The 25,823-nt window shown below is 42.8% G+C and overlaps 2 protein-coding genes across 10 annotated transcripts in view; one reads left to right on the top strand and one right to left on the bottom strand.

The window, feature by feature from the left end:
• Nucleotides 1-916: 916 nt before the first annotated feature.
• TMEM220 (transmembrane protein 220) lies at nt 917-8,890 on the bottom strand. 2 transcript variants are annotated; one of them, XR_013229388.1, is made up of 7 exons: nt 8,708-8,890; nt 7,225-7,254; nt 6,138-6,198; nt 4,829-4,952; nt 3,190-3,249; nt 2,666-2,773; nt 1,674-1,808 (listed from the first exon to the last, which is right to left on the bottom strand). XR_013229388.1 is itself a non-coding variant. In XM_077327594.1 (6 exons), exons 1-6 carry the CDS (start codon nt 8,840-8,842, stop codon nt 1,676-1,678), a joined length of 543 nt encoding a protein of 180 aa, XP_077183709.1. In that variant the 5' UTR covers nt 8,843-8,890; the 3' UTR covers nt 917-1,675. The 2 variants fall into 2 exon arrangements, 1 of the variants encoding a protein (XP_077183709.1); XM_077327594.1 differs by lacking the exon at nt 2,666-2,773 and having other exon boundaries at nt 917-1,808.
• Nucleotides 8,891-12,577: 3,687 nt separating this feature from the next.
• Nucleotides 12,578-25,823, top strand: part of MAP2K4 (mitogen-activated protein kinase kinase 4) — an 81,214-nt gene continuing 67,968 nt past the window's right edge. The window contains exon 1 of one of the 8 annotated variants that reach the window (XM_077327576.1): nt 12,578-12,713. In XM_077327576.1, the coding sequence (XP_077183691.1) occupies nt 12,653-12,713 (61 nt within the window). In that variant the 5' untranslated portion in view covers nt 12,578-12,652. Of the gene's footprint in view, nt 12,714-12,919; nt 13,298-13,333; nt 13,572-25,823 lie in introns of those variants that run through there. The other 7 variants (XM_077327579.1, XM_077327574.1, XM_077327573.1 and 4 more) reach the window with 7 other exon arrangements.

Below are 25,823 nucleotides of genomic sequence, written 5' to 3'. Positions count from 1 at the left end.
TTTGACTTTAAAAAAAACCGGCCCCAAACGATTTTACAAGTGGCCAGTAGAGGTCCTCTGTTTTATCCTCTAATGTTCCGGCACAGGCATGTGACGTATTGAAGGCAGAGATTCTCGTGCTGGCACAGAGTTCTCGTGAGATTTTCCCATTCACAGCTTATCTTATCTTCGAAAACCAAAACAATTACAATAAGAGCTTTTGCCAATTAATTCGAGTTGATTTGAGTCCTTCTTCTGCTTAGTTAGGAGAATTAGCCTGCCTCTTAACGAGGTGGCTTCAGGCAGAGCAGAGTAAGAGGAGGGGGGAAACAAAGGGCTTTGATGCAGGAAGAGAGACGGAGAAAAAAAAAAGCGAGAGATACTTGCAGTAAATGATGTTTTGGAACTCAGCCGATGTCCTCCCCTCAGTTCAGAGCGTTCATTTGTGGTAAATCATCATGTAGGGTTGAAGCAGATACTTTAAGATTAAAGAAAGAAAAGAAAGTCCGAGGTAGAAAATGGCAGTCGTCCTCTGGACCTGGAACGCTGACAGCCTATAATCCAGGGAGATATACTCCCTAAAGGATTGGAGACGGCCCCAAGAACTTCCTGGGTAGAAAGGTGAGGTGGGGTTTGCGTACCCCTCCTCTTTTCTGCCAATTGCTTGCACAATTGACCCCTGTCAGGCTTCAGAGATAGCAGAGCAGATGCCCTGCCACCCTCTCAGGACGACATCTTTAGCCACACCCCAGGAGAGCTTCAGTTTAATCGTTTTAGAGGCTAGGGAGAGGCTTGATTTCCTCTACAATCCACTTATTTGTCTTTCTGGCAGTCCATAGTATCCGAAACTCTCCAACACCACAGTTCAAATGAATCTAGCTGCTTCCTGTCAGCTTCATTGTCCAACTTTTACACTCATACACAGCAAATACTATGGTATGAATTATTTATATTTTATTTATTTATATTTTGATTTCTAGGCCACCCCTCATCACAAGCAGGCTCAGGCCGGCTTACAACATATAAACATTAAAATCTTATTAAAACGTAAGACAGTTTAAAAAAAAATGTTATTCACCAATTCCACAGCCTCCATATCTCTTCAATAATTCTGTCTGCAGTTCTGACTTCTGCCAAGAGGGGGGAGAACCGTCATGGGAGAAAACATGAGGAGTAGGGTAGCGGGAGGCCCGTAGTTGTACTTCAGACATCATGGTCTCAACCACAGACCTGGTGGAAGAGTGCTGTTTTTACAGGCCCTCATCTTGGTCACCAGCAACACTTACTAATTAAGCACTAGGATGTTCTGTGCAGACAGGTTAAACTCGAGGAGGCAGGGATACATATGACTGTCCCATGCAGACTCTGTCGAAGCATTCTTGTTCAGTCATTTGTACATTCATTTATACTGCACTAACAAATACCAACATCATTCTCCTTCAAGGCAATGTTTATTTTGAATTCCACTGGCTTAAGCAGAGCCACCTCTGGGCTTCATCAGCTTCCAAGGACATATCCTTTCTGTCATATTTGTCCAATAACAGGTACCAAGACTCTGCTGTTAACATAGCCCTGTACTATGTATCTTAATGCACATGGAATGATCTCATGTTGGTCACTTCTGCAGTTCCTGTTGATTGGTATTGCTGATTAATTATTCATGGGGATCAGAGCTTTCTACAGGTTCATTTCCACCTTAAATAACAGTTTTACAGTGTGATGGCCAGGATGCCCGCATCTCTGAATTGACATATATGTACAGCCACATTATAAAGGGGGAAAGTGAGAAAAAAACTGCAACAGCTAGATGAACTCCTCCAAGGGTTTTTCTGGAAAAGAAGAAAAGGAGGATACAGCATTGGCAGTTCAATAACTGCAAATCAAATCCAACCGATACAAACACTGACAGGTGGAAGGAATGCAAATTATTTTTACCTTGCACAAAATAACTTCATAATAGAGGATATAAAATTGTATTACAGTCAATTAAATTGTATTACAGAAGTGATTTATGACTGATCTACTACAATATAGGATATCACCTTGCAGTTTTGAAATTATGCTTGGAAGCAAGCTGTAAGTTATCTCCCGAACATTCCTCTAGTTAGTTTGGCTGGATTAGATAAATATGTACATAATCATTGCACATAATGAAGATATTCATCGGTGTATTTATGCAAAAAGATTTAGCATGAATTCCCAGAAAATAACCCTTGCTTGATTTAATTGCTTTTCTTGCTGAATCCCAATTGTACATTAGGCTTACTAGTTTAGAGAAACATTAGAGATACAGACAACACAGGGTATATGAATTGCCATGCTATTTGCAAATTTTAAGTATAAAATTGTTCAAAAACAATTGTTCTAATTTTCCGATCAAAAGAAATTGCTATTTTTACTAGGCAGTAAACAGTGAACAGTTTTTCTGTGTGCTGTTTTCTTGTGCCCTAGTGTTAACCTTCCTTTTTTTACTCATCCTGTTTTCTACAATGGATTTCTCACTCCAGGATCCCAAAAGATTGTGCTGGAATTTGTCTGTTCATATCTTCTTGTAACCTGCCTTGAACCTCTGGGGTAAATGCAATATATAAGCACTATATATGGAAGGGAGATATGTATTTTGCCAAATGTTTTTTTGAGTCGCATCTCTCTTGTATATAGAAGGAAAATAAAAAACACAACTTGCCTTTCTCATACTAAACAAAGCAGCTCTGAGTCTCTGGCATGTAGACATCAGCTCTAACCCAGGGCTTTGTGAAACCATGTGGTTTCCTGACAGCCCTGGAAGGGTTTCCTGAGTGGGTGAGAGTTAATTAATTTTAAATATATATATATATTAATTTGGTAAACATTTATCAAGTAATATGAGCATATATGGTCATGCCAACCCTCCCCCCCACAAATGGCCAACGATGGACCTGGAGATTGTGCCATTTCTGGGGTTTCTCTAAGCTCAAGGAATGTTTCAGGAGTTTCTCAATGGTAAAAAAGTTGAGAAAGGAACCTTCTTCCAACATGAGTAGCTCTTCCGGAAGAAGGCTCCAAAGTTTGCTCAATGTAGTGGTAGGACCAGAGTCTTTGGGAAGAAGCAGGGCATCAAAAAATCATAATCAATTTGAGGGAGAAGCAGTAATGTACATTGCAAAAATAAGCATATGGCTGCCATGTACCATAAAGAATAAGCTGAAACAAGCAGGTTAAAAGACTCACCTTGCTGAACTACGACACAGGCTCATCCACACTGTAATGATCACCAGACCAAATAATTCTCTATTAAAAAGGAGTAAGTACATTTATTAATTAATACATAGAAATATAACTATGAAGATAATATGATGGTTTCTCTGAAGCAAAGGGAGCAAATTTTTGCTTCAAGCCAAGTGTAGAAGTCATATTGGACATGGGAAGCTCAATATCTATACACACCAGATGCGAGTTCAGTTGGCGAAAAAGGAATCTCTGGTCAATATTCCTAATTTGAAGTTCTATTCACTCCACCCCAATACTATAGAATGTTTTAACAAAATATAAAGCAGATGATCAAACCACATAGAAATGGCAGGTATAGGCTGGAATTTTACTTCCCATGAATATACTATCCAATAAACTTGGGACGTGTGTGTCAAATACATACTGCTGCAGGACTGATCATACTGTGTGCATGTTTTGACTTTTCAAGGGTAAAGCTCAGAAGTATGCTGGAAATCTGCAAAATTAGTCTGATCAGGAACCAGAGTAGGACACAAAAACTGAATGCATTCACTGTGAGCTTCCGATACTTAGAAAAGCTATCATCTGATTAGATCCATCTGTAACTAAACTTAGATCCAAAAGATACAGAGATCTGACAGGCGCAAAGGATCTTAAGTACCTCACAGTAGATGTCAGATGCTTTGATTCCATGCTTGTCATATGGTCAGTGGATTATATACTTAATCTTATAAACTAGCATGTACCAACTTTCTACCACCAACATGAATATAGGGCATAATTCCTAATCACCGAGAAAAACAACCAACTGGGCAATCCTGTGCAGAGTTGCTACATTGAAACCAATGGCCTTAGACTGTCAGTGTCTCAGCCAGACCCCTTTTGGATGGCTCAATGCTCTCAGATCTCGGAGCTTAAGCAGGTTCAGCCCTGGTCAGTAATTGAATAGTAGACCACCAAGGAAGTGAAGACTTTCTACCCAGAGACAGGCAATTACAAAGCACCTCTGCCTCTTGCCTTGGAAACCCCGAGAGCTGCCATGAGTTGGCTGCAATTTGAAGACACTTTCCACCACCAGTCTTTTACTGGCACACAGGAAGGAGGATCCTGCCTCATTTATGTATATTAAAAAGCCCCTTATCATTGTCCAACTTAACTATTTTTTACAGAAAAACACCAGAAAGTTAGATTTACAAATCAATTATACTTTCTAATGATAAAAAGATTTAAAACCTACGCTGTGTCTTAGACGATCAGCACAATGCCATTGTTGTGCACTTCAGGTATCCATCTGCAGATAGCTTACTTCACCATCTACCTGGTCAACACAAGTATGCTTACCCTGTTCCTTCTGTATGCCTTCTAATTCTTTAGGGCACACAGCATACAAGGTAGCCGTAATCAGAGTCACGTTGTTGACTTCCATGGACCTATGGGGATGTTACTGTCCTTCAGATGGTATTGCTAGGTACATCCTTATTGTCCCCTCACAAGGGCTAGAAATGTAATTGGCGTTTTTTAATGAGTGGCACAGATTCTTTCATGAATGGGAACATGCTAGAGACAGCTGCTACAGATGGGATGCCTCTGTTTATGTCAATAATGTGGAATTGGAGCAAAAAAAGACTTAATAACTTACCTGCCTTCTTCTTCATGCAAGATGTTCTTTTGAGCATTTGACAACAAAGAGTATCCCAAAATGGCAGAACCAACAACACACGCAACTGAGTGAAGATCTGATAGACTCCTCCATACAATGTTATCTAAGAAATGTAGTAAGAAATAAATACAAATTAAAATAAAATGCACACCTTAATAATTCATTTTTTTCTTGGATGATCTCTTCTGCAGATTACATTCAACAATGAAGAGAGCAATCCAAAAGAAAAAAAACCCTGTGTAGCTGGAATACATTAGAGATCACTAAATTAGAATCATGCAGGTACCAAATACCTTAAAAGATTAACAAATAATTAGTATATGTAGGAATTATTTTACATTGCAGAAAACAGGAGAAAAACTATCAAGGCAACTTAATTCCAGTAGTGACTTGCAGAAGAGACTTCAGATAAGGATGTAAAATGTAGGAGAAAGTTGTCAGGAAATTATAGAATTCACCATTCACCATTAGAAATTTTTTTTTAAGAGGGACAAGGAACAAAGCATGATGGGAGGCAGTGCAGAAAGCATACCATGAATTTCAGCCTGGGAAATGAGGGGAGGAAAGCCCAAATGCAGAAAGGCTAGAGTTGACTCAGAGCATCCAAAGGAAATCCAAGGCGAGGCTCAAACAAGCTCCTAATGTGGAAATCGCCCCAGCTCTTTAAAAATTTTTATGTTAAGTAGGAAATGTGAAAAAACAGAAGAACAAGTGTTGAGGGGAAAAATTAAAATAATTAGAATATGAGTTGCGACTAAAAAAGGACATTAAAAATAATCCATATCCCAAGTGGAAAATCTAGAAAAGCCAGAAGAGCATCATAAGTGTAAGGAGGAAAAGAAATATGAAAAGACTTGGAATAAAATGAGTTGCAATTATAACAGGTTCAAAAGAATTAAAAGGACACATTGGAAGACAATTGTAATAACCCTGGATAATGAATATGATATAGTACAGAGGTGTCCAAATTGTGGCTCTCCAGATGTCCATGGGCTCTAACTACCATGAGCCCCTGCCAACATGCTCATGGTAATTGTAGTTCATGAACATCTGGAGGGCCAGAGTTTGGACACCCCCCTTATAGTGTATTACCTAAATGATAAACAGTAGTAAGAGTGTGGTTCAACTTACCAATATGGGAAATTAACTGTGGGGATTGTTCTTTCCCCCCTACTTCTAATCAAACCAGGAAATGTTAACATAAACAGCAAAGAAGAAATGCAGCACACTGAGGCCTAACACTACTGGGGTTCATTGAGAGAATCTGTTTAATGTATCTGTACTGTACCTGCACTTGGTGGATTAAGACTAATAACCAATGTGAGAGCTGCAGGCACAGTGTAGGCAACCTGAAAGCAAAACATAATAAATAAACTAAGGCAGGAGTAAAGAGAAGTCAATATACCCTAGTCACATTGCCATAACATACAGTAGTGAGGGAGAGCCTGCTGGTCACAGAAATAGTAATACTATGTTTGTCAAGCTTCTTTCCTGACTGTTCAGCGTTGTGACACATGAAGAAGTGTATTCAGTGAAACAGGTGCTGTCTGGAAACACACTGATAGGCATTGTGCAAACAAAAGGAAAAATTGTAACAAAGCTGCACTTGTTACTTTAATGTGCATACTTATTATCGATTGCTCTTTGGAATGGAACTAGAGTACTGTGTTACATATTTGTGTTGCATGCAGGACATTTGGCTAGCTGAAGGGTATTATTTGGCAGCTAAAAGGACTATATCATTTGGAATTTTTATGATGTATACAAACATTCACGTTTAGTGATTGTTACTAAATATTGATATTGATATAGTAAGCATTTTTGTATCTAGATTTTGTTTCTGTTTGTTAGATATTCACTGTGTACTATTGTTTAGTTAAGGACTTACAGAAGGAGGCAGCAATAAAGGAACTAAATAGCATAAGAGGGCTTTCATTTGTTCACACAAGTGCCCTTTGATCACAAAGCTATTCATAAAGAGAAAGATTCTGCTGGTAGAATTGACCATTTTATCACTAAAGATAAGTATAAAATTATGCAGCCTGATGATTCAAGTCACATGTTACTTGGTATCTCTGTGCGTGTGTAGTGCTGTGCTAGCAAGTAACAGATGATGAAGTTTCAAGGCAAATGATTAAGCTGAGGGGGTTTGTTGCTGCTTTCCTCTACAAAGTGTTCTTTGGTGGTCTATCATTCAATTATCAACTCTACTTAGCTTCTAAGATCCAATGAGACTGGGATACACTATGCCATTGCACACCCCTCCTGGCAGAATTATGTAAAGAAAGGAGGGCTCCCACTAGGCAATAGGACTTCAACACTTGTCCCAATGTTAAGCTCGCCACCATTAAAATAGCATTTCAGTTAATACTCACTATCCAAAGACCTGGATCAGGGTCATTGACCTGAAACAAAGAAGGCAGGGAACAAAATCAAACACTAACCTATTTCTGCAGCATAAAAAGTCTTTCCACTGATCAATAAACCAGTTAAATCTGAGCATTTAAATACTTTCATTTGCTTAATTCATTATCAAATCAGATTTGTGAAATAGAAAACATGTCGTATGCAGAATACTCAGTCCTTTTGTATATCCTCAACAGATCATTTCCCCCCTTTCCTACAAGGATGCTAGAAACCTTAGCACTATAAGGTAGACAAAGAAGAGCTGGGGTTTTTTTTGTACCCTGCTTTTCACTACCCAAAGGTGTTTCAAAGCAGCTTACAATCACCTACCCTTCCTCTCCTTACAGCAGACACCCTGTGAGGTAGGGAACTGTGAGTGGCCCAAAATCACGCAGCTGGCTGCATGTGGAGGAGACAGAAATCAAACCCAGTTCTCTATGTAAGAGGCCACTACTCTTAACTGCTACACCAAGCTGTAGTGTAGAAAGTAATCAGGGATCTACTGACGATGAATGCAGACATTTGGAATGCACTGGAAATTCTAGGAAATATGACTGATATATCAATGAAGACATTTCTGGTAAGGGTTTACTTTGGTGTTTACATATCTCCACTTTTAATACTTTCTCTACAGCATTTCAGAGCAAAACAAGCCTATTTGCTTACTGTTCAGTGACATCCTTTACAAATGCCATAACACTCAATGTGATTTATGGCCACAGTGTTTTATAAATAAAAACACACACGGCCCTTACATATTACACAGATGACAGGGGGAACATATCACAATTATGTGAGCCTGTATTCCAAATGTAGAAAACGCTCACCCTTGTGATTATAGTAATAATATGACAAGTATCTACAGTATTTGCTGGCATATAAGACTACTTTTCCCCACTGAAAAACATGCCTCCAAGTGGGGGGGTCGTCCTATACGCCGGGTGCACTTCAGTTGGGATAGACATAGCTGCCCATAGTGGCCCAAAGTACTGTATTTTGAGTGGAAATGTTGGGGGGTTGTCTTATATGCCCAGTCGTCTTATATGCCGGCAAATATGGCAGATGTAGGCCCATTTCATAGTTGATCTTCCTCAGAAGTGATTTCCTTATTAATAACCATAATCATTATAACACAAAGGACACCACAAAGCTCAGTGGAATCTCCTTAGTATTACAAAGGAGCATAAGCTGTCTTATTTAGACTTACCTTTTATTTACAACTCAACATTTACATAGGAAGCAAGCCAGTCCATTATTCAGGCGCAAAGCCTCCTGCTCTAATACTTGCCGGCAAAACACTCTCGGGAAACATACCCTTTTAAAGAAAAAACTATCTCCCGTAATTCCGTGCATGTGACACGGCCACATCCTGAACGGTACAGATCGCCATTAGAACCATGATCAAAGTTATCCTGCTGTCCACCCAACACCCCCCACAGGGCAGACCCCGACCTGCACGGCCCCCGCTAGCCCGAAGAAGACAGCCATGAGGAAGTTGCTGAGTCTCCAGAGCCTGCTAGCGGCCCCCGAGGATGCGGACACGGAGCCTGGGACAGCCTCCGTCGAGGAGTCGGCAAGAAACGCCATCGCCCGCTTCTACTCGCTGCGCTCCAGGCCTGAGACCGCCTCCTTCCCCCCCCCCCCCCCGGCGGCCGAAGCGCCAGGGCTCCAATCAACAGGCGCCGTCTTCCAGCCACAACACGGCGAAGCAACGCCCACACTTGCAACGCCGTATGAAGGGGGCAGTAGGCTTTTGAAATAGGTAGCTCAGCCGAAGAGTAGTAGTAGCTGTTAGGTAGCAAACGCACTCACGCCACCAATCTTGCGCTAACAGGTCCATTGTGGCATCTAGATTTTGGTGGACTAGACTAGAGCACTTTTACTTAGATGCATTATATAACCCTGTGCTGAAGTGAGCTCCTGACCCAAGAAAACATTATACTTCAGTTTTAAAAAAAATAGTATCTAAGCAGCTCCACAATTTCCTTCCAGATTGTTCACCGGACATAAAATGTACACTTCACAAAGTAGACCCCTGACCATGTTTACTCAGAATTAAGGTCCAGTTATTGCAATTGTGAGGGTATTTCAGACTGCAGTCTTAGATCTACATTTCAGGTGAGCAGCCACATGGAGCTGTTGCAGCAAAAATGTTGTGGCACCTTAAAAGCAAAAAAACCCCCCCATATTTGGGCATACACATTTGTGGGTCAGAATTCATTTTGTCACATGCAAGCATACAGCATGACATGAAATGTTTTAGCCACATGGATAGAAGCAACAATAGTAAATGATAGTCTGAAGGTAGCATATTTATTTGCTTAAGCGTTACAATTTGCAGGAAGTTCACAGTGTTACACAGCAAAATAGATACATGTAATCTTTACATATCACAATATGAACTATGTTTCTTTCTCCAGCAGTATTTTCCAAAAGTGTTCTGTGAATTGATGGGGTTCTTTAACCTTATCACGGTCTTTAGTGAAATGATCAGCAGTGGTGGGAAACTTGGCTTAAAATAATTTGCTCTACCATTGTCAATGGAGGAGCAATGGTCCACAACAAAGTATTGGCTGTGTTCTAAGTAATAATTTCAATTTATGCAGAGTAATGATAATGATGAGGAACAGCAATGAGGCTAACATGTTTGGCTTATGTTCAACATGTCCCAGGTATGTGCTGTAGATCAGTGGTCCCCAACCTTTTTATCACCGGGGACAGGTCTACGCTTGACAATTTTACTGAGGCCTGGGGGGGGGGGGAGTCTTTTGCTGAGGGACGTCGCCGCCGCCTGAGCCCCTGCTCCACTTGTTTTCCCGCTGCCTGCTGGGGGGGCACTGCCAGCAGCAGCTCCCACGCCAAGGGGGAGCCCCAGCCATGGTGGCCACTGGAGAGCACCAAAGATGAGCCGGTGGCAGAGTGGCAGGGCAGCCTCCGAGACAGCAGCCAGGGAGGAGGACGAGGAGGAGCCGCAGCCCGGTACCGACTGATTGACGGACTAGTACCGGTCCCCGGCCCAGGGGTTGGGGACCACTGCTGTAGATAAAACACACTCCCAAACCTTCAATAGTGTACCTACAGTTTTTCTTGAGCTCAGATTGTTCCTGATGGTGGCCTGTATCAAGACATACTTATTTATCATTAAATCACTAGCATCTCTGTTTATAGGAGCAGGAAGTATATAGTTTGGCTTTAAAACATAAGCTCCATATTTTTACCATGCTATGCAAATTTATCCATTCTCTACCTAAATGACATCATATAGCCTAGAATAAATCAAAACAAACAAAACTTTGTACATTGAGAACTGCTGCACAGTAATGTACAATGATAAACAGGGCTAGGGCCATAGACAGAACTTTTTTAGGAGGCAGGGAAATGAGTACAGTGGTGGTCAGCTCATTATTATTTCTTTATTTATATATCAGTTTTCTACTTGAGACTCAAGGTGGATTACATGGTATAAAACAATGTAATCAAATTCCTTGAGAAATCTTGTAAGCAATGCATTAAAACTAGGATTACAAACTAGGATTACAAACTAGGATTAAAACTAGGATTATGTCAATTTTTTGTCAATTTTTTGACATAATCCTAGTTTTAATTTTTTAAAACTAGGATTATTTTTTAATTTTTTAATGCAATGCATTAAAACTAGGATTACAAACTAGGATTACAAACTAGGATTAAAACTAGGATTATGTCAATTTTCTTACAAGATTAGGTTATTAAACTAATGCTAAATAAGATTCCCAATATGCACATCACAGTTATCAAAAACTTTTAACCATTATCTACAAATTGAACGGAACTAGATCACTAGCTCAAGCCTTCTAATGGGTAACATAACCTACATAACAAATGAGTAAGATCAACAAATGTTAAAACGTATACTTTTTCTGTTTTGGCTCCATCTTGCCTAATGGCCTTTCTGAAGAAGTCAGTAGAACTTCTACACTTTACTCATTCTGCAAGCTATTGTACAACAGAGTGGTTCAAGAAGGCTTTCTATAAAGGTAATAGGGCTATATGATAATGGAATGGTTTAGGGAGGAGCTATTATAAAAGGAACAAGACTGTATTGGAATATTGTATGTTATATATTATAGTTTCAGGATTGCAGCCATATCAATCTAAAGCAGCAGAACAAAATGAGTCCAGCGACACCTTTAAGACCAGCAAAGTTTTATTTGAGGTATAAGCTTTTGTGAGCATGACAACATTTGCATACACATGAAAGCTTATACCCTGGATAAAAATTGATGATGTCATCCGTTCAGTCATGTCCAACCCTCAGCGATTCCAAAGGAAAGTTTCCACCATATGTCTCTGTCAATGACCGCTTCTTTTAGTTGGTTCATGGTCATCCCTGTGTCAGCTTGGATCGTGTCGAGCCATTTTATCCTTTGGTGACCACATTTCTTTTTGCCGCTGACCATGCCAAACATTCATGATTTTTCTAGTTAGTCTTAAAGGTGACACTGGACTAAAACTTTGTTTTATAATGTTTGCTATATGCATTTCTGTGCTCAGCACATTGCTTTCTACTTTTGGAATACCATTTCTTGCATTGTTTGACGTATCATGTCTAATGATTTTTGCTCCATTTCAAATTGTTGTAACAGTTTATTAGATGGCTCATCTGTCTGATTGCACTGACTTAAGTAATCAGTTTTCAGTAGCAGTAAGAAAGGTGAATTGTAAAATAATAAACAAAATGCATACAGTCAGTCTGTGAGTAGGATTCTTTTCTAAGTGAATATACATAGGATGGAGCAACAGTGACATGATCCTGAGCTGCCCTCAGGTAAGGGATCCTTTCCCAGAAACCTCACAATTCTCCCCTGTGAATAAGATTCCTGTGAGGCAGCGTATATAAGTAAAAGACTTGTGTTCCCTTAGCTCTTGGCCTACATTCCTTATTATTTGTTTCCTGTTCTGTCAAAACTAATTTCCCTGGCAATAAGAGTTCTACAGAAATGCCTTTCCTGGGTTTGCTACAACCTATTTACCCCTTCATTGCTTTATTTCGTTTTTGCTGTTTCATTCCAACATCCCCCCTCCACCCAGCTTTTTAAATCAAGACTCTTCAGCCTTGCTAACTGTTCTAGCCAGTGACATTGAGAATTCACACTTGGAAAGATGCTGGACCTTGGAAGATGCATACTTTTTCACCTCAACTCCATCCTTTTCCTTTACATGGAGTATTGACCCTTGAAGGACTGGTGAGAGATTTCACAGCAATCCCTTGTGCAGCCTGGAGGGCCCCCCGCCTCTTTTTGCACCACCCTGGCTACAGGCCTGCTCTTATCTTCCTCATCCCGCTCCGGGCTTGGATGTTGGAGGCTGGCTGGCTGCTTGCCTGCCTGTGGATCTTCGCTGTGCCGAAGGGACCTCATGCCAGGGGCCGCTGAGCCTGGCGCCCACAAGCCAAGCAATGCCGCTTATCTTAAGCAGGGTGCGTGTGCCTCAGGCGGCCAGCGCTGCGGCGGAGGGAAACTTGGGCAAGCTGAGACCCAGAGAAAATCCCTCGTCCTTCCTTCCTTCCTTCCTTCCTCCCGCCAGCCCTGTTTGCGTTTCTGGGCGAAGAAGCCAGAGGCATCATCCGTTCCCCCCGCTGCCGGGGAGGGGTTATCTTTGCGCCGTGAGAGTGGGAGGGAACGGCAGAGGGAAGCGGAGGGGGACTGGCGGTGCCGTGGGTCTGTCGGCCCGCGAGAGTCTGGCGCCGGTTGTCCCGAGTCGGGGCTCTGGTGTCCCGCCAGCTGCCTGAGGCTGAGGCGGGAGCGAGCGGGCGGGACGGGGAGGAGAGGGGGGTCGATCCGCTGCGCTGCTCCTGCTGCATTGCAGCCTCCCTCCTTCCCTCGCTCCCGCCGTCCGTCCACCCATCCGTCCCTCCCTCCCTTCCTCCCTCCGTCCCTCCCTCCCTCCTTCCTTCGCGAGTGGCGCGCTGCACAATGGCGGCTCCCAGCCCCAGTCCCGGCTCTGGCTCCGGCCCTGGCGGCGGGTCCCAGGCGGCGCACACGGCAGTCAGCAGCATGCAGGGTAAGGGAGCGCGCCCCAGGAGCGGCAACCGGGCCCGCCACGGCCCCTGAGCGGCTCTAGGCCGCGCTTCGACCCCCGGCCTCCTCCTTAGTCGAGCTGCAGGGAGAGGAGCGAGCGGCCGAGCTGGGCAAAGGAGGACCAGGCCTCTCGCAAGGATGATAGGCCTTGAGCGCGCCCCGGGGAGAAGGAGGCGGTCGGGTCCAGCCGGGTGGAGGACAGGGGAGACCCGATTTTACCCGAGCAGCATTATGGACGGCGTGAAATCCATGGGCGGGTGTGTATGTGGGAATGCTAGACGAGGGAGACAACCCTGGGCTGGGGTGGGAGGAGAGGCTGGGCGAGAATAATAGGGGAGAGAAAGAAATGTGCATGCGGCTGGGGGGTCGTTGCGTTTCCCCTGTGTGTTTGAGCCCACACCGAGCTCCAGTGGGATGAATTGGGAAAAAGTATGGGGACCGGAGGGAATAATGTATGGGTAATTTCCGGGTGTGAGGACAGTTTGGGGAGTCATCCTGAGATGCTAGTACAGGACAGGGTGTGGGGAGGATAATCATCAGGGTGTGATCACTTGGGAGAAGAATTAATATGTAAAGCACAAGAAGTGTGAGTTCAAAGGCAGAACAGGTTGGGCATCCTCCAGGATGTTATGTGGATGTATGAGAGAAAGAATGTATGCATTATGGGTGCAAAGTGTTGCAGATGTTTTTTTTACTATGAATAAATTTTCTGGGTGGGTAGGTAGGATAATGTATGCTGGATATTCACCAAGGGCTTTTATGTAGATGGTGATGGTGATGGAGACTGTGCAGTGAAGTTAGTACCACGAAAAAGGGATTCAATTTGTAGTATTGATACTAGGAATGGTGCTGTTGGAGACCAGTGAACAATTTATTTGTTTAGCTATTCACAACACATCTTTGTCACTATCAGTGGACAAGTGCAAAGTATTGTATGTTGACATTGTTTTGACCTTTAACAATTTATTCCCCTTCCCCACTATAAATTATCATTGCTAGACCACAGAGCAGGGCATTCTTAGTGTTGGCACTGTGGCTTTGGAATGATTTGTATTATTAAACCTGCTGTGCAGCATTTAGTTCCTAGCATTTCCAGAATCTCAGGCTGCAGGAGTGGGAAATATTTGTTCATTTCTTCATTTATGCTTCACTTTTCTTACCAGCAGGGACCAGAAGCAGCTTTTATTGATCTCCATTTTATCCTCACAACAACCACTGAGGTGTAGTTGTTACAGTGTTGAACTAGGATCTTGGTGGCACAGGTACAAATCTTTAGTTTGCCACAGAAGCTTGCTGGGTTACTGTGGATGAATCACACATTTTCTCAGCCTAAACATACCTTACAGGATTGCTGTGAGGTTAAAATGAAGGAGAGAACATTGTAAGTTCCCCATGATGGAGAAAGGTAGTATGTAAATTAAGTAAATAAATAAGAACAAAAGAGAAACCATATTGGATCAGGCTAGTGGCCCATCCGGTCCAACACTCTGTGTCACACATGTGTTTCTAAAACATAGTTACCATCAGGAGGTCCACTAGCAGGGCCAGAATTCCTGAAGCCCTCACACTGTTAGTCCCCAGGCAGCAAGACTACAGAGCATGTCTGAGACATAGTGTTCCATTTTTATGTTGTTGCTAATAGCCACTCATGGACATCTGCTCCATATGTTTATCCAGTTCCCTCTTGAAGCTGTCTGTGCTTGTAGCCACCACCAGTTCCTGTGGCAGTGAATTCTTCATGTTAATTACCTGAAGTACTTCCTTTTATCTGTTCTAAACCTACTGCTCATTAATTTAATTGAGTGCCCACGAGTTCTTGTATTGTGAGAAAGGGAGAAAAGTACTTATCTCCTTTCTCCATCCCATGCATAACTTTGTAAACCTCTATCAAGTCACCCCATAGTCATCGTTTCTCCACAAAGACCCAGCATATTTTACCTTTCTTCATTGGAAAGGTGTTCATTCCCTTAATCATTTTAGTTGCTCTTTTCTGTACCGTTTCCAGTGCGACAATATCTTTTTTGAGGTATGGTGACCAGAACTGTACACAGTATTCTAAATGAGGCTGCATGATAGATTTATACAGGGTATTATGATGCTGACTGATTTGTTTTCAATCCCCTTCTTAATAATCCCAACAAGATCTCTCTCCTGGTCAGTTACCATCGTTTGGACCCCATCAACATACATTTATAGTTAGCATTTTTGGCTTCAATGTATATTATTTTGCACTTGGCCACATTGAATCTATTTTACCACATTGATACCCACTCATTTAGTTTTGACATCCCTCTGGAGCCCTTCACGGATGTTCCTGTTTCTTACTGCCCCGAAAAACTTAGTGTCATCCACATACTTAGCCACTTTACTGCTAATTCCCAACTCCAAATCATTCATGAACAAATTAGAAAGCACTGGACCTAGTACTGAGCCCTGCAGGACCCTGCTGCTTACCACCTTCCACTGTGAAAACTGCCTATTTATATGCACTCTGTTTCCTATTAATTATCCAGTTTTTAATTCATAAGAGCACTTGTTTTCTTATCCCATGACTGATGAGTTTCCTTAGGAACCTTTGATGAGGAACTTTTATTAACGGCTTTCTGGAAGCTTTTACCTAAATAACATTAACTGGATCACCCTTGTCCACGTTGCTTACCCAGTGAAAGAACTCTAAAATGTTAGAACCAAGTTTGAGTCAAGTGGCACCTTTAAGACCAATAAAGCTTTATTCTGGATATAAATTAAATTTTGTTGGTCTTAAAGGTGCCACTGGACTCCAACTTTGTTCTTTTGCTTCAGACCAGCATGACTTACCCACCTGAATCAAAAAGGTTAGTGAGACAAGATCTTCTCTTGCAGAATCATGAGAGTTGGAAGGGGTCATACAGGCCATCTAGTCCAACCGTCTGCTCAATGGCCCATGCTGAATATTCCTCAGTAGCTTTTGTTCATCAATGTCCCTACTAATTCTATCTTTAATAATAGATTCCACCAGTTTACCCAGTATGGATGTTAAGCTTATCAGCCTATAATTTCTTGGATCTCCTCTGGAACTTTTAAAGATGGGGGGGGGGAGGTACCTTAGCTACCTTCCATTCCTGGGGAATGGAGGCAGATTTTAGTGATGGGTTGCATATTCAAGAGATCCACAAGTCCACATTTTAATTCTTGCTGAACTCTTGGATGTATACCATCTAGGCCTGGTGATCTGTCAGTTTTTAATTTGTTCATCTGTCATAGGACCTCCTGTCTCATCACCTCAGGTCTTTTGATATCCCTCCTGAAATTGACAGTTCTGGAGTGGGCAAGCATCTCTGATCTAGCACATGAAGACAGAGGCAAAAATGCAGTCAGCTTCTCTTCTATGTCTCTATCATCCTTTATTAGTCCTGTCTCCCTTAGGTCATCCCACTGCCTACCTGGCTGGTTTTCTGCTTCTTAAATATTTGAAGAAATTGCTATTGTTGATCTTTATGTGTGTGTGTGTATTTTTGCAATATGGTCATCATTGTCCCTTTTTGCCTGTCTGATCATTGACTTGCATTTTATTTGCCAAAGTCTCTTCTCCCTTTTATTTACCTTACTTGGACTAGTCTTCCACTGCTTAAAGGAATCCTTACCTTTTACTGCCTCCATTACTTTGCATGCCTTTTAAAATACCTATTTGTATCTTTCCTGACCTGCAGTATACATTTTATCTGAGTTTCCAGTATTGTAGCTTTAAATAGGCCCCAAGCTTCCCAAAGGGATTTGACCCTTTCACAAGCTGCCTCATTTTAGAGTAGTTTCCCCTGTGTGAGGTAGGTTAGGTTGAGTGTGTGTGACTGGACCAAGGTAACCAGCGAGCTTCCATGTCAGAGTGGGGGTTTTGTGCCTGAGTCCCCAAGAATCTGATATTCTAACCACTGAGAGAGCAACTGCCTTTGAGCAGACAATGCTGGAGTAACTGGACCAGTGACGTGATTCAAGGCAGCCTCATATGCTGATATGCTGGGAAATTGCTCCTTGTGCTCCTTGCAAACTCCTTGCAGAGCTCTTCATTCTACGAATTGGTTGGTGACCCCTGGCCCGTGCAAGGTACATCTTGCCTCACCCAGGGCCAGGACTCTGCTTGGTGGAATGAACTCCCGGAAGAGCTAAGGGCCCTGTCGGAGCTATCTCAGTTCTGCAAGGCTTACAAAACAGAGCTCTTCAGCCAAGCATTTGGTTGAGGGCAGGGTAAGGAAGATTTGTGGGGTCCCTCCTCCAAGCACCTACCTTGAGGCATTAAGCTGGGATGGGCCTGTTGAGCTGAGTATGTATTTTAGGAGGACTGTTTTTTTTTAATTGTTGATTGTTATTATCTTATTGTTTTACTACTTTTATCCTGTTTTTGTGACAGTTTCTCTACTGGCTTCACATTAGCTCCCACACACACATATATATGGAAATGTATCCTGTGAAGAGATGTTATATTTAAGGCAACCCAGTTATGCAGGAACGGCAGCATATCAATGTTATTGAGCTTTAAATCTGAGGTGGCATTGGAATTTAGTCTGCAACTATTTTAGGAGAGGTGCGTAGGGCAAATATTCCATAATCTACACGTATATTATGAGAGATACTTTACTGCTAAATGTATATAGGATTCCCCCTGATTTTATGCTAGATTGATTTTTATACCTGGACTTTTCTGCTGCAGGTTTGATGTAAACAGTGTTGTCACAGGTATTATTCATGGTACCGAAGTCTAGCATGGCAATCAATTAGTTATTGTGCTTAACCTAGAAAATTTAGGATGAGGTATGGGTAGTCTGTTCAGTCTGATTCTTACACTTTGTTAGATTAGTAAACGACTTACATATTAAGTATCCCTTCAAGGAAAATATTCCTCTTACTGTTTGAACTAGTGCGTGCAGGAAAATTTTTTTTTACTTTCTTTTATTGCTTTAGTTATAATTATTTCTGCTAGAAGAAGTAGATGAGGTAGTTTTTTATACTCTACCTAAAGGAGTCCCAAAGCAACTTACAGACACCTTGCCCTTCCTCTCCCTACAACAGACACCCCTGTGAGGTGGTTGGGGCTGAGAGAGCTCTAAGAGAGCTGCTTTGCAAAAACAGCTCTGTGACAACAATGATTGGCCCAAGGTCAACCAGCTTATTGCATGTAGAGGAGTGAGGAATCAAACCCAACTCTCCAGATAGAATGTGTCTCTCTTGCCATTGTACCACACTGGCTAGAGTTTGCAAGAAACATGAATAACAGAGAAATGTTTCGGCGCCCAAAGCGGCCTTTCACTCCCGACGTAGCCAGCACTGTGCCGTAGGGTGGGAGGCGCAGGCATCAGCATGCTGGCGGGCGCACACCTCCACTGGCGCTCTGATCCCCGCGCCTCCCCGCCCCATGGCGTGGCTGCGTTGGGAGCAAATGAGCGCTATAGGAGTACATTTTTGCCTCTTTCTCAGAAGGCTGCTTCAGACGTATACAGAAACCTTACTTGTGAAAGCCTGTTAACCGATCAGTTTTTACAAGGCATTAGTTTCTCAGTATTCATCCATATGTGAGTTCTATGTGAGGCCCACTGCATGCTTACAGTATTTCTCTGTGGCAAGGTGACATCCCGTTGCTTGGGAGGAGTTGCCTCTATCACTGATGTGAATGGGGGAAGCCTGCATACTTGGGATGTTTTTCCTTCCCTTGATGCAGAGATGGTTAGTGATACATTACATTCATTCTACTTTACCTACCATTTATTTTTTCATCAGCGTGTACAACAAGAATTTTATAGAATTTATTGTGAAGCAGAGGTAGATAAATAGAGGTCACATAGCATATGTTACTAATTAATGTATAGTCTATGGAGAGTTTATTAACCTGTAGTAAACTCTTAGTGGAATGAGTCTTTGTATATTGATTGATAGATTGGACTACATTCTTTTCTGAGCTGAAGATGTTTGCATAGTGCTATAGAACACTTGGAAAATGTTTTTGTGCATTCCTAGGTTCAAGATTAGTGGCTTAGATCCAGTGGAGTGTTTGTGCAAATGGAAGGATTTCTTCTCTACAGTGGGATTTTCTCCCCTTCCATTGCAGTCCCAAATCCCCATGAAATGATACACACAGGGCACAAGCGACCCCCTCAGAATAGTGTGGCTACAGGCTATCCCTCTATCCATGAAAACATTCTGTGGTTCCAACCCAATGCTTAGAAACGGATCAGGACTCTGTTCTGGCGACTCCTTATTTTGAAGCAGGATAGCATACTAGATGTCTATTAGAGCTTGTTAATTTTTAAGAACTCCCCCCTGCCCCAGTGCTGTTTAATCTGGCTGAGGCCTTAGGTTGACACTGTTGAGAACAATTGAATGACTCAGATGGTAAAGTTATAGCCATCTCAGAATCTTAGCTAATTTCTGTATCTTTTTTATTTTGTTTATAAATATTTATATCCTGCTCTTCCTCAGAGTCGCTTACAAGTAATAACTAAAACATTATAAATTAAAACCAAATAAATTTTTAAAAACCCCTCTAATACCGTTCAAAAGAATATGCTGTTCACATTATCAAAGCCCTGGAAAACAAACAAGCTTTACTGTGCTTCTCGAAGATCCCCAAGGGGGGTTCTTTCTCCTTGGGCACTGCTTACTGCTAGGCAGGCTACTGCCTAACAGGTTTTCACCTAACAAGTTTTTCCTGTTTGGGAACAGCCATCAGGTGGCAGTCTGAAGACCATACTGGGCTCACAAGAATATATGGAAGATGTTGCTTTAAATATGCAGGTCCCATACCATAACGGGCTTTAAAGATCATAACCAACACCTTGACCTTGGAAAAATTGGCAGCCAGGGTAGCTTTCAAAATGAATATAAATTCCTATTGGCTGGCCTCTGACTATAATCATGCTATTGCATCTAGGACCAATTGCAGTTTTCAGGTTGTCGTCCAGGGATGTTCAGTGTAGAGCGCCTTACAGTAATCTAGCAGTGAGGTTCCAAAAGTGTGGATCAGCGTGGCCACATCACAGTCTAAGAAAGGAGACAGTTGGAGAACCAAATGCAGCTGATAGAAGTCACTGTTATGTCTCGAAGGTTTTGGAACTACCGTATATACTCTAGTATAAGCTGACCCAGATATAAACTGAGGCACCTAATTTTACCCCCAAAAAACCTGGGAAAAATTATTGCTGCTACTGGTAAATTTCAAAAATAAAAATATATACCAATAAGATTACATTAATTGAGGCATTAGTAGGTTAAATGTTTTTGAATATTTACTTCAAAGAAAAACAGTAAACTAGCTCTGTAAATGCAAAAGAAGATAATCCTTAGCAGGATTATCGTGGGAACCTACCCTACTGTCCTCCAGTGGAGGAGCTCAGTGTGGCCTAAGTACTTAATCCATGCTCCATCATCACAGGCTCTCCCATCACCCTCCCAACAAATACAGAAAAGTCAAGAGGATGAATAGCTGCTGGTTTTTGTATCCCACTTTTCACTAACCAAAGGAGTCTCAAAGCAGGTGTCAATTACCTTCCCTTCTCCTCATGCCAGATACCCTGAGAGAGTTCTGACAGAACTGCTCTGTGAGAACAGCTCTGGCAGGAGAACCAAACAGTGCCCCCACCCCCAGGCCAGCAAACCAGAGCAGAACAACAGTACCCAAAGTTGGCAACCTACTACAACAAGTACAACAGCTACCAAACTGGGAGAATGGACAACTCTAACTACAACAACAGTGCCCCCCGAGAACAAAACACTAAAATAAAGAACTGTAAAAATCAACTTTTAAAAGCAACGCAACCCCAAGAAGAAAAGCCAAGGAAGGCTGCCCCTCAGATAAAAGAAGAAACACTAGGAGAAAGAAACAGTGAATCCCAAAGCACCCACAAAACACACTCCACCCCACCTACAGAAATAAAAAAAAATAGTTTGGAAGAAGTGATTAAGAAGAGGAAGAAGAAAAGTGAAGGCAAGAGGAAAAAAAGATCAGATTCCCTCGGTCAAACCGTTGATGTCTTCTCCAGCGATGATCCACCAAATGTTCAGCGCAGCAGCCATCCATCCATCCAGCAACACACTCTCTGGGGGTCAGACTGTGACAGTCAGAGCAGCACAGGCCAGGAGGCCAGCAACTGAAGGCAGGTAAGAAGACCCCTAGCCTTATATACTTTCCTGGCCAAACAGAAGATTTTCAAAAAGGAAAAACTTTTAATGCTTGGCCAGGAAATGTTTCCCCCCCCAAAAAACATGCTTTCCTGTGGGCTAACTTCCTCAGCATTGCAATACATTTTGCAAATGCAAAATGCATTGTAATGATTGGCTAGCCTCAGCAGGCTGTTTAAAAGAAGTTATTTCAATTACCATATATACTCGAATATATACTCAATGATTTTTGTCAGTGTAAAAATGTGCTGGAAATACTCAGCTTATATTTGAGTATATACGGTATATAGGCATAATCTTGGGCATGATCTGATTTGTTAATGAATGCAACCTCACAGCTCTTGGACCATGCCTCCTAATATAAGAAGTGGTTTAATCCATTTTTCTCTCCTCATTGAAACTTGAACATTCGGAAACTAGGTGAGCCAGGGTACATGTTTTTTCTGCATTACAAAAACAACTCATTCTGAAAAAGGGATTCCTAGATAGCAACCTTTCATTTCCATAATAACGTTTAATCTGGTTGGCAAAAACCCCTTGAAATCAGGGTATGGTCTTAGATTTTAGATAAACTGCTAATGTAAAGGTAAAGGTATCCCCTGTGCAAGCACCGAGTCATGTCTGACCCTTGGGGTGACGCCCTCTAGCGTTTTCTTGGCAGACTCAATACGGGGTGGTTTGCCAGTGCCTTCCCCAGTCATTACCGTTTACCCCCCAGCAAGCTGGGTACTCATTTTACCGACCTCGGAAGGATGGAAGGCTGAGTCAACCTTGAGCTGGCTGCTGGGATTGAACTCCCAGCCTCATGGGCAAAGCTGTCAGACGGCTGCCTTACCACTCTGCGCCACAAGAGGCTCATGGAGATCTGAAAAGATGTAGTATATTTTAAAAGGGTTGGGAACATCTACACTTCTATTGCCCTGACCTAGATAACCTAAGCTAATCAGATCTTGGAAACTGAACAGGGTCAGATGGCAAATATTTGGGTGGGAGACCTCCAAGGAATACCTAGGTTGTTATATGAAAACCTTATGGAGGTCACAGTTATACTGTGACTTAACTGCACTTTCCACCACCATAATGCTACTACAATGCTGTGAGATTTTATTGAGTATTCTTCACTGCCTTCCAAAAAATGTGTCTGACCTTTTTCTTTGTTTGCCTAAGGCTCCCTTGTGGCCAAAGATGGCCTCAACTAATATATATCTTCGGCATTTGTTCACTAGTGGTCGTTTTCTTTGCTTCAAGGAAAGATAAGTGCAAGAGGCCAGTAGCACCTTAAAGCCTAACACAATTTGTGGCATGGTATGAGTGTTTGTGAATCATTGGTCAGTTCTTCAGATACAACTAGAATATTGTTAAGCTTCAGGGTGTTTAGGTTTTTAGCACTGGATAACAAGTCATTTTATGTGTGATTAGGCTCAGTGTACTTCCATTCTGTTTCAAATGTCGAAGAGTAGATTCTTTTCCTTTAAAATTGCACATAATTCTAAATTCCTTGTTTGTATGAACTTTTCCATCTTCTCAGCCTGGCTAGTGAGGGAAGCAATACCTAAGTCTACATTTTAACTAATGTTTCATAGAATTTGAAACAACTTTTTTTCCTGCTATTGTATCTATTCAGAAATAAATATATCAGCATTCTGCATATGCATAACATTAATTGATTGCGCCTCTTTTGTTAAGTATTAGAGAGTACTATATGTTCAGTTTTATATGAAAGGATTTAAATTGGTACATATATTTCTTTTCATCTCCAAACCTTCACTGTGTATAAAGGAAGGAAAGGAAAGTAGCTAAAAAATGTTTTTTCCCAGGAAAGTTTTTTCCCAGGCATCTGAAAGAAAATATGTTTTTGAGAGTAGCTGTGTTGGTCCTTAGTAGCACCTTAAAACAGTGGTCCCCAATGTTTTTATCACCGGGGACCACTCAACGCTTGACAATTTTACTGAGGCCCGGGGGGGGGGGTGTAGTTTACTCCTCTACTATCAGCCACTGCCCTAATGCTCTCTGATCGCTAAGGTAATGTTTAAACATCCCTTCAAAATAAGATGCAGACACATCACAACAATGAACATAAGGAACATTTTATTTTCATGGAAATTTTAACTCATGACAATGACAAATCAATGGGAACCCTGAGCTTGTTTCTCTGCAACGAGATAGTCCCATCTGGGAGTGATGGGAGACAATGACACCCAAATGTGTTGTAAAGGGCCGGGGGGTGGAGAAGGCGTCCTTCGCGGCCCACCTCCAATTAGTCGATGGACCACGTGTGGTCCGCGGCCCACAGGTTTGGGATCGCTACCTTAAAATACTAAGATTTTCAGAGTATGAGGTTTTGAGAGGCAAAGCTCCCTTTGCCAGATATTTAGCTGGAACGGAATGTGTCAGTATCTTTTTTCCTGCTTCCAAAGTTAAACCTATATGATCTTTTTTGTGCAATAGAAGGGCAAGGTGGAGAAGGGGTGAGATTTAACTGAACACAAGGGATCTCCACACCCTTTAAAAATAGTGAGATACTTACCTTTCATTGTCATTATCTTCCAGCCCCTCCATATGATGTTGGCAACATGCAGTGTCTGGGCAGTAACTCTCCAGCTACATCCTCCATTTTAAAGTGCTAGTTGGTGAATCACAAAATGTGGATTCACCAACCTATGTAGTGCTACATAGTGGAGAACAACCAGCAGGCCACTAGCAGAGGGAAGGTATGGAGGCTCAAACACACTGAAGGTGCCTGCCTTGTCCTTCCTTCGCTCCTGTCCCCCTCTCCCGGGGATAGGAACAACTTTTTAAAAATGACTTACATCCTGGAGCAATAAAGAGGCGGACAAGCGTACAGCTGATGCCAGAAATAAAATAATTTCTTCCAAAAGTTGTAACACAAAGCATGCTTCTTGAAAATTTCCAAGAACTGACCCACCTGGCCCCACCTCACCCCACCGCCAAGCAAGCCGTTGAGAGAAGCCCCAGTGCTACCTCCGCCCCGGGGGGGATCCGAAGACAAGCCAGATGATGTAAGCCCAGAGCAAGGCGCAGCTGCCCCCTGTCACTCCCTTCCACCCCCACCCCCCATCCGTTCTTCGGTGGCAGCTTCCCCCTCCAGGTGTGGGGTCATTCCTGCCAGGGCAAGGGGGTGCAGAATTGGAGGCTGACCTTTCTGTCCTCCTTCTCACCACTTCTCTGCCGGGTGGCTGCTACTGCTGTCCCTGGCTATCTCGCCCACCAGCCCATCGTGCAGCCACTGCTGCTGACAGGTGTAAGTCACCTGGGTGTAGGGGATGGGCTCCGGGCACTGCACAACTCCCTTCATGTCCATTGCCCTTTCCCAGCCTGCATGCTGCCCAGCAACTCGGGGCCCTGCCTTGGAGTGGCCAGGGGGTGGAGGTCCTCTTCAGAAGGAGACAAGCCATTATGGGGGGGGGGGGGGGGCTGAGACAGGCCTGGATTCATCTGGGAGGGGCAGGAGGAGACGATCCTTACCTTCCAAGCCAACCCTGGCTACTTTCCAGGGAAGTGGGGAGGTCCCAGAGAGTGCACCCTCCCTCCCTCCTTCCTCTGCCTGGTGCCACTCGGTGCCCAGACCTCGTCCCCTCTGTCAGCCACACACAGACTGCGCCTGAGCTGGCCAGGGAGGGAGGGAGGGGAAGGGGAGCGGGGGAGCTGGGTCCAGGTTTTTGTGCAAACCAAGGCAGGTCTCTTAAGCCTGCAGACTATTTGTTTTCTGTCAGTTTAGGCCAGTCCGTCGATTTAGATATAAAGATCTTCCCCTCTCTCAAGCGTGCTTGTGCCCTGCCTCCCTCCCTCTCGCCCTCTCTAGTCCCTGTGGAGCCTCCCAACTCTTGCCGGCAGCCTGTGCCTGGCCCTCATCCACCAAGCGGAGCCCCTTTCAAAAGTATCAAAAGAGAGTGGCATTCAAAAAGCACTATGCTATGCATTTATGATTACATGCATAGCCGTTTCAACAGAGAACTGTGAATTAAAAAATATAGCAGGCATCGCAGACCATTTAAAACAAGGAGAAAGGGGTTTGGCTGCCTGGCTTGATTGACAGGCAGAAGAGAGTTGCATATAAATCGCGTTGCTCTCTTCTGCCATTTCCAACAGCACTTCTGGAGGGTGAGATGGTCAAAATGGCGGCAGAGTATAGCGAGACAGCAAAAAGATGAGGATGGGCTGTGAGGTGCGATTATATTTAGCGTTACGCCACTCAGCTAGCATAATGCTATTTTTAAAGATGTGTGGAAATGCCCACAGTCCTCATTTAAATAAATACCAACTATTAGAACAGAGTAGTCAGGTAAGATAAGCAATGCTGTCACTGAGGTTAGAAGCTAGGACAGTCTGAATAAAGTATTCTT

The sequence above is a fragment of the Paroedura picta genome, chromosome 3, assembly GCF_049243985.1.
Source record: "Paroedura picta isolate Pp20150507F chromosome 3, Ppicta_v3.0, whole genome shotgun sequence".
NCBI classification, from domain to species: domain Eukaryota; kingdom Metazoa; phylum Chordata; class Lepidosauria; order Squamata; family Gekkonidae; genus Paroedura; species Paroedura picta.
This window is presented reverse-complemented; position numbering and strand designations above follow the sequence as displayed.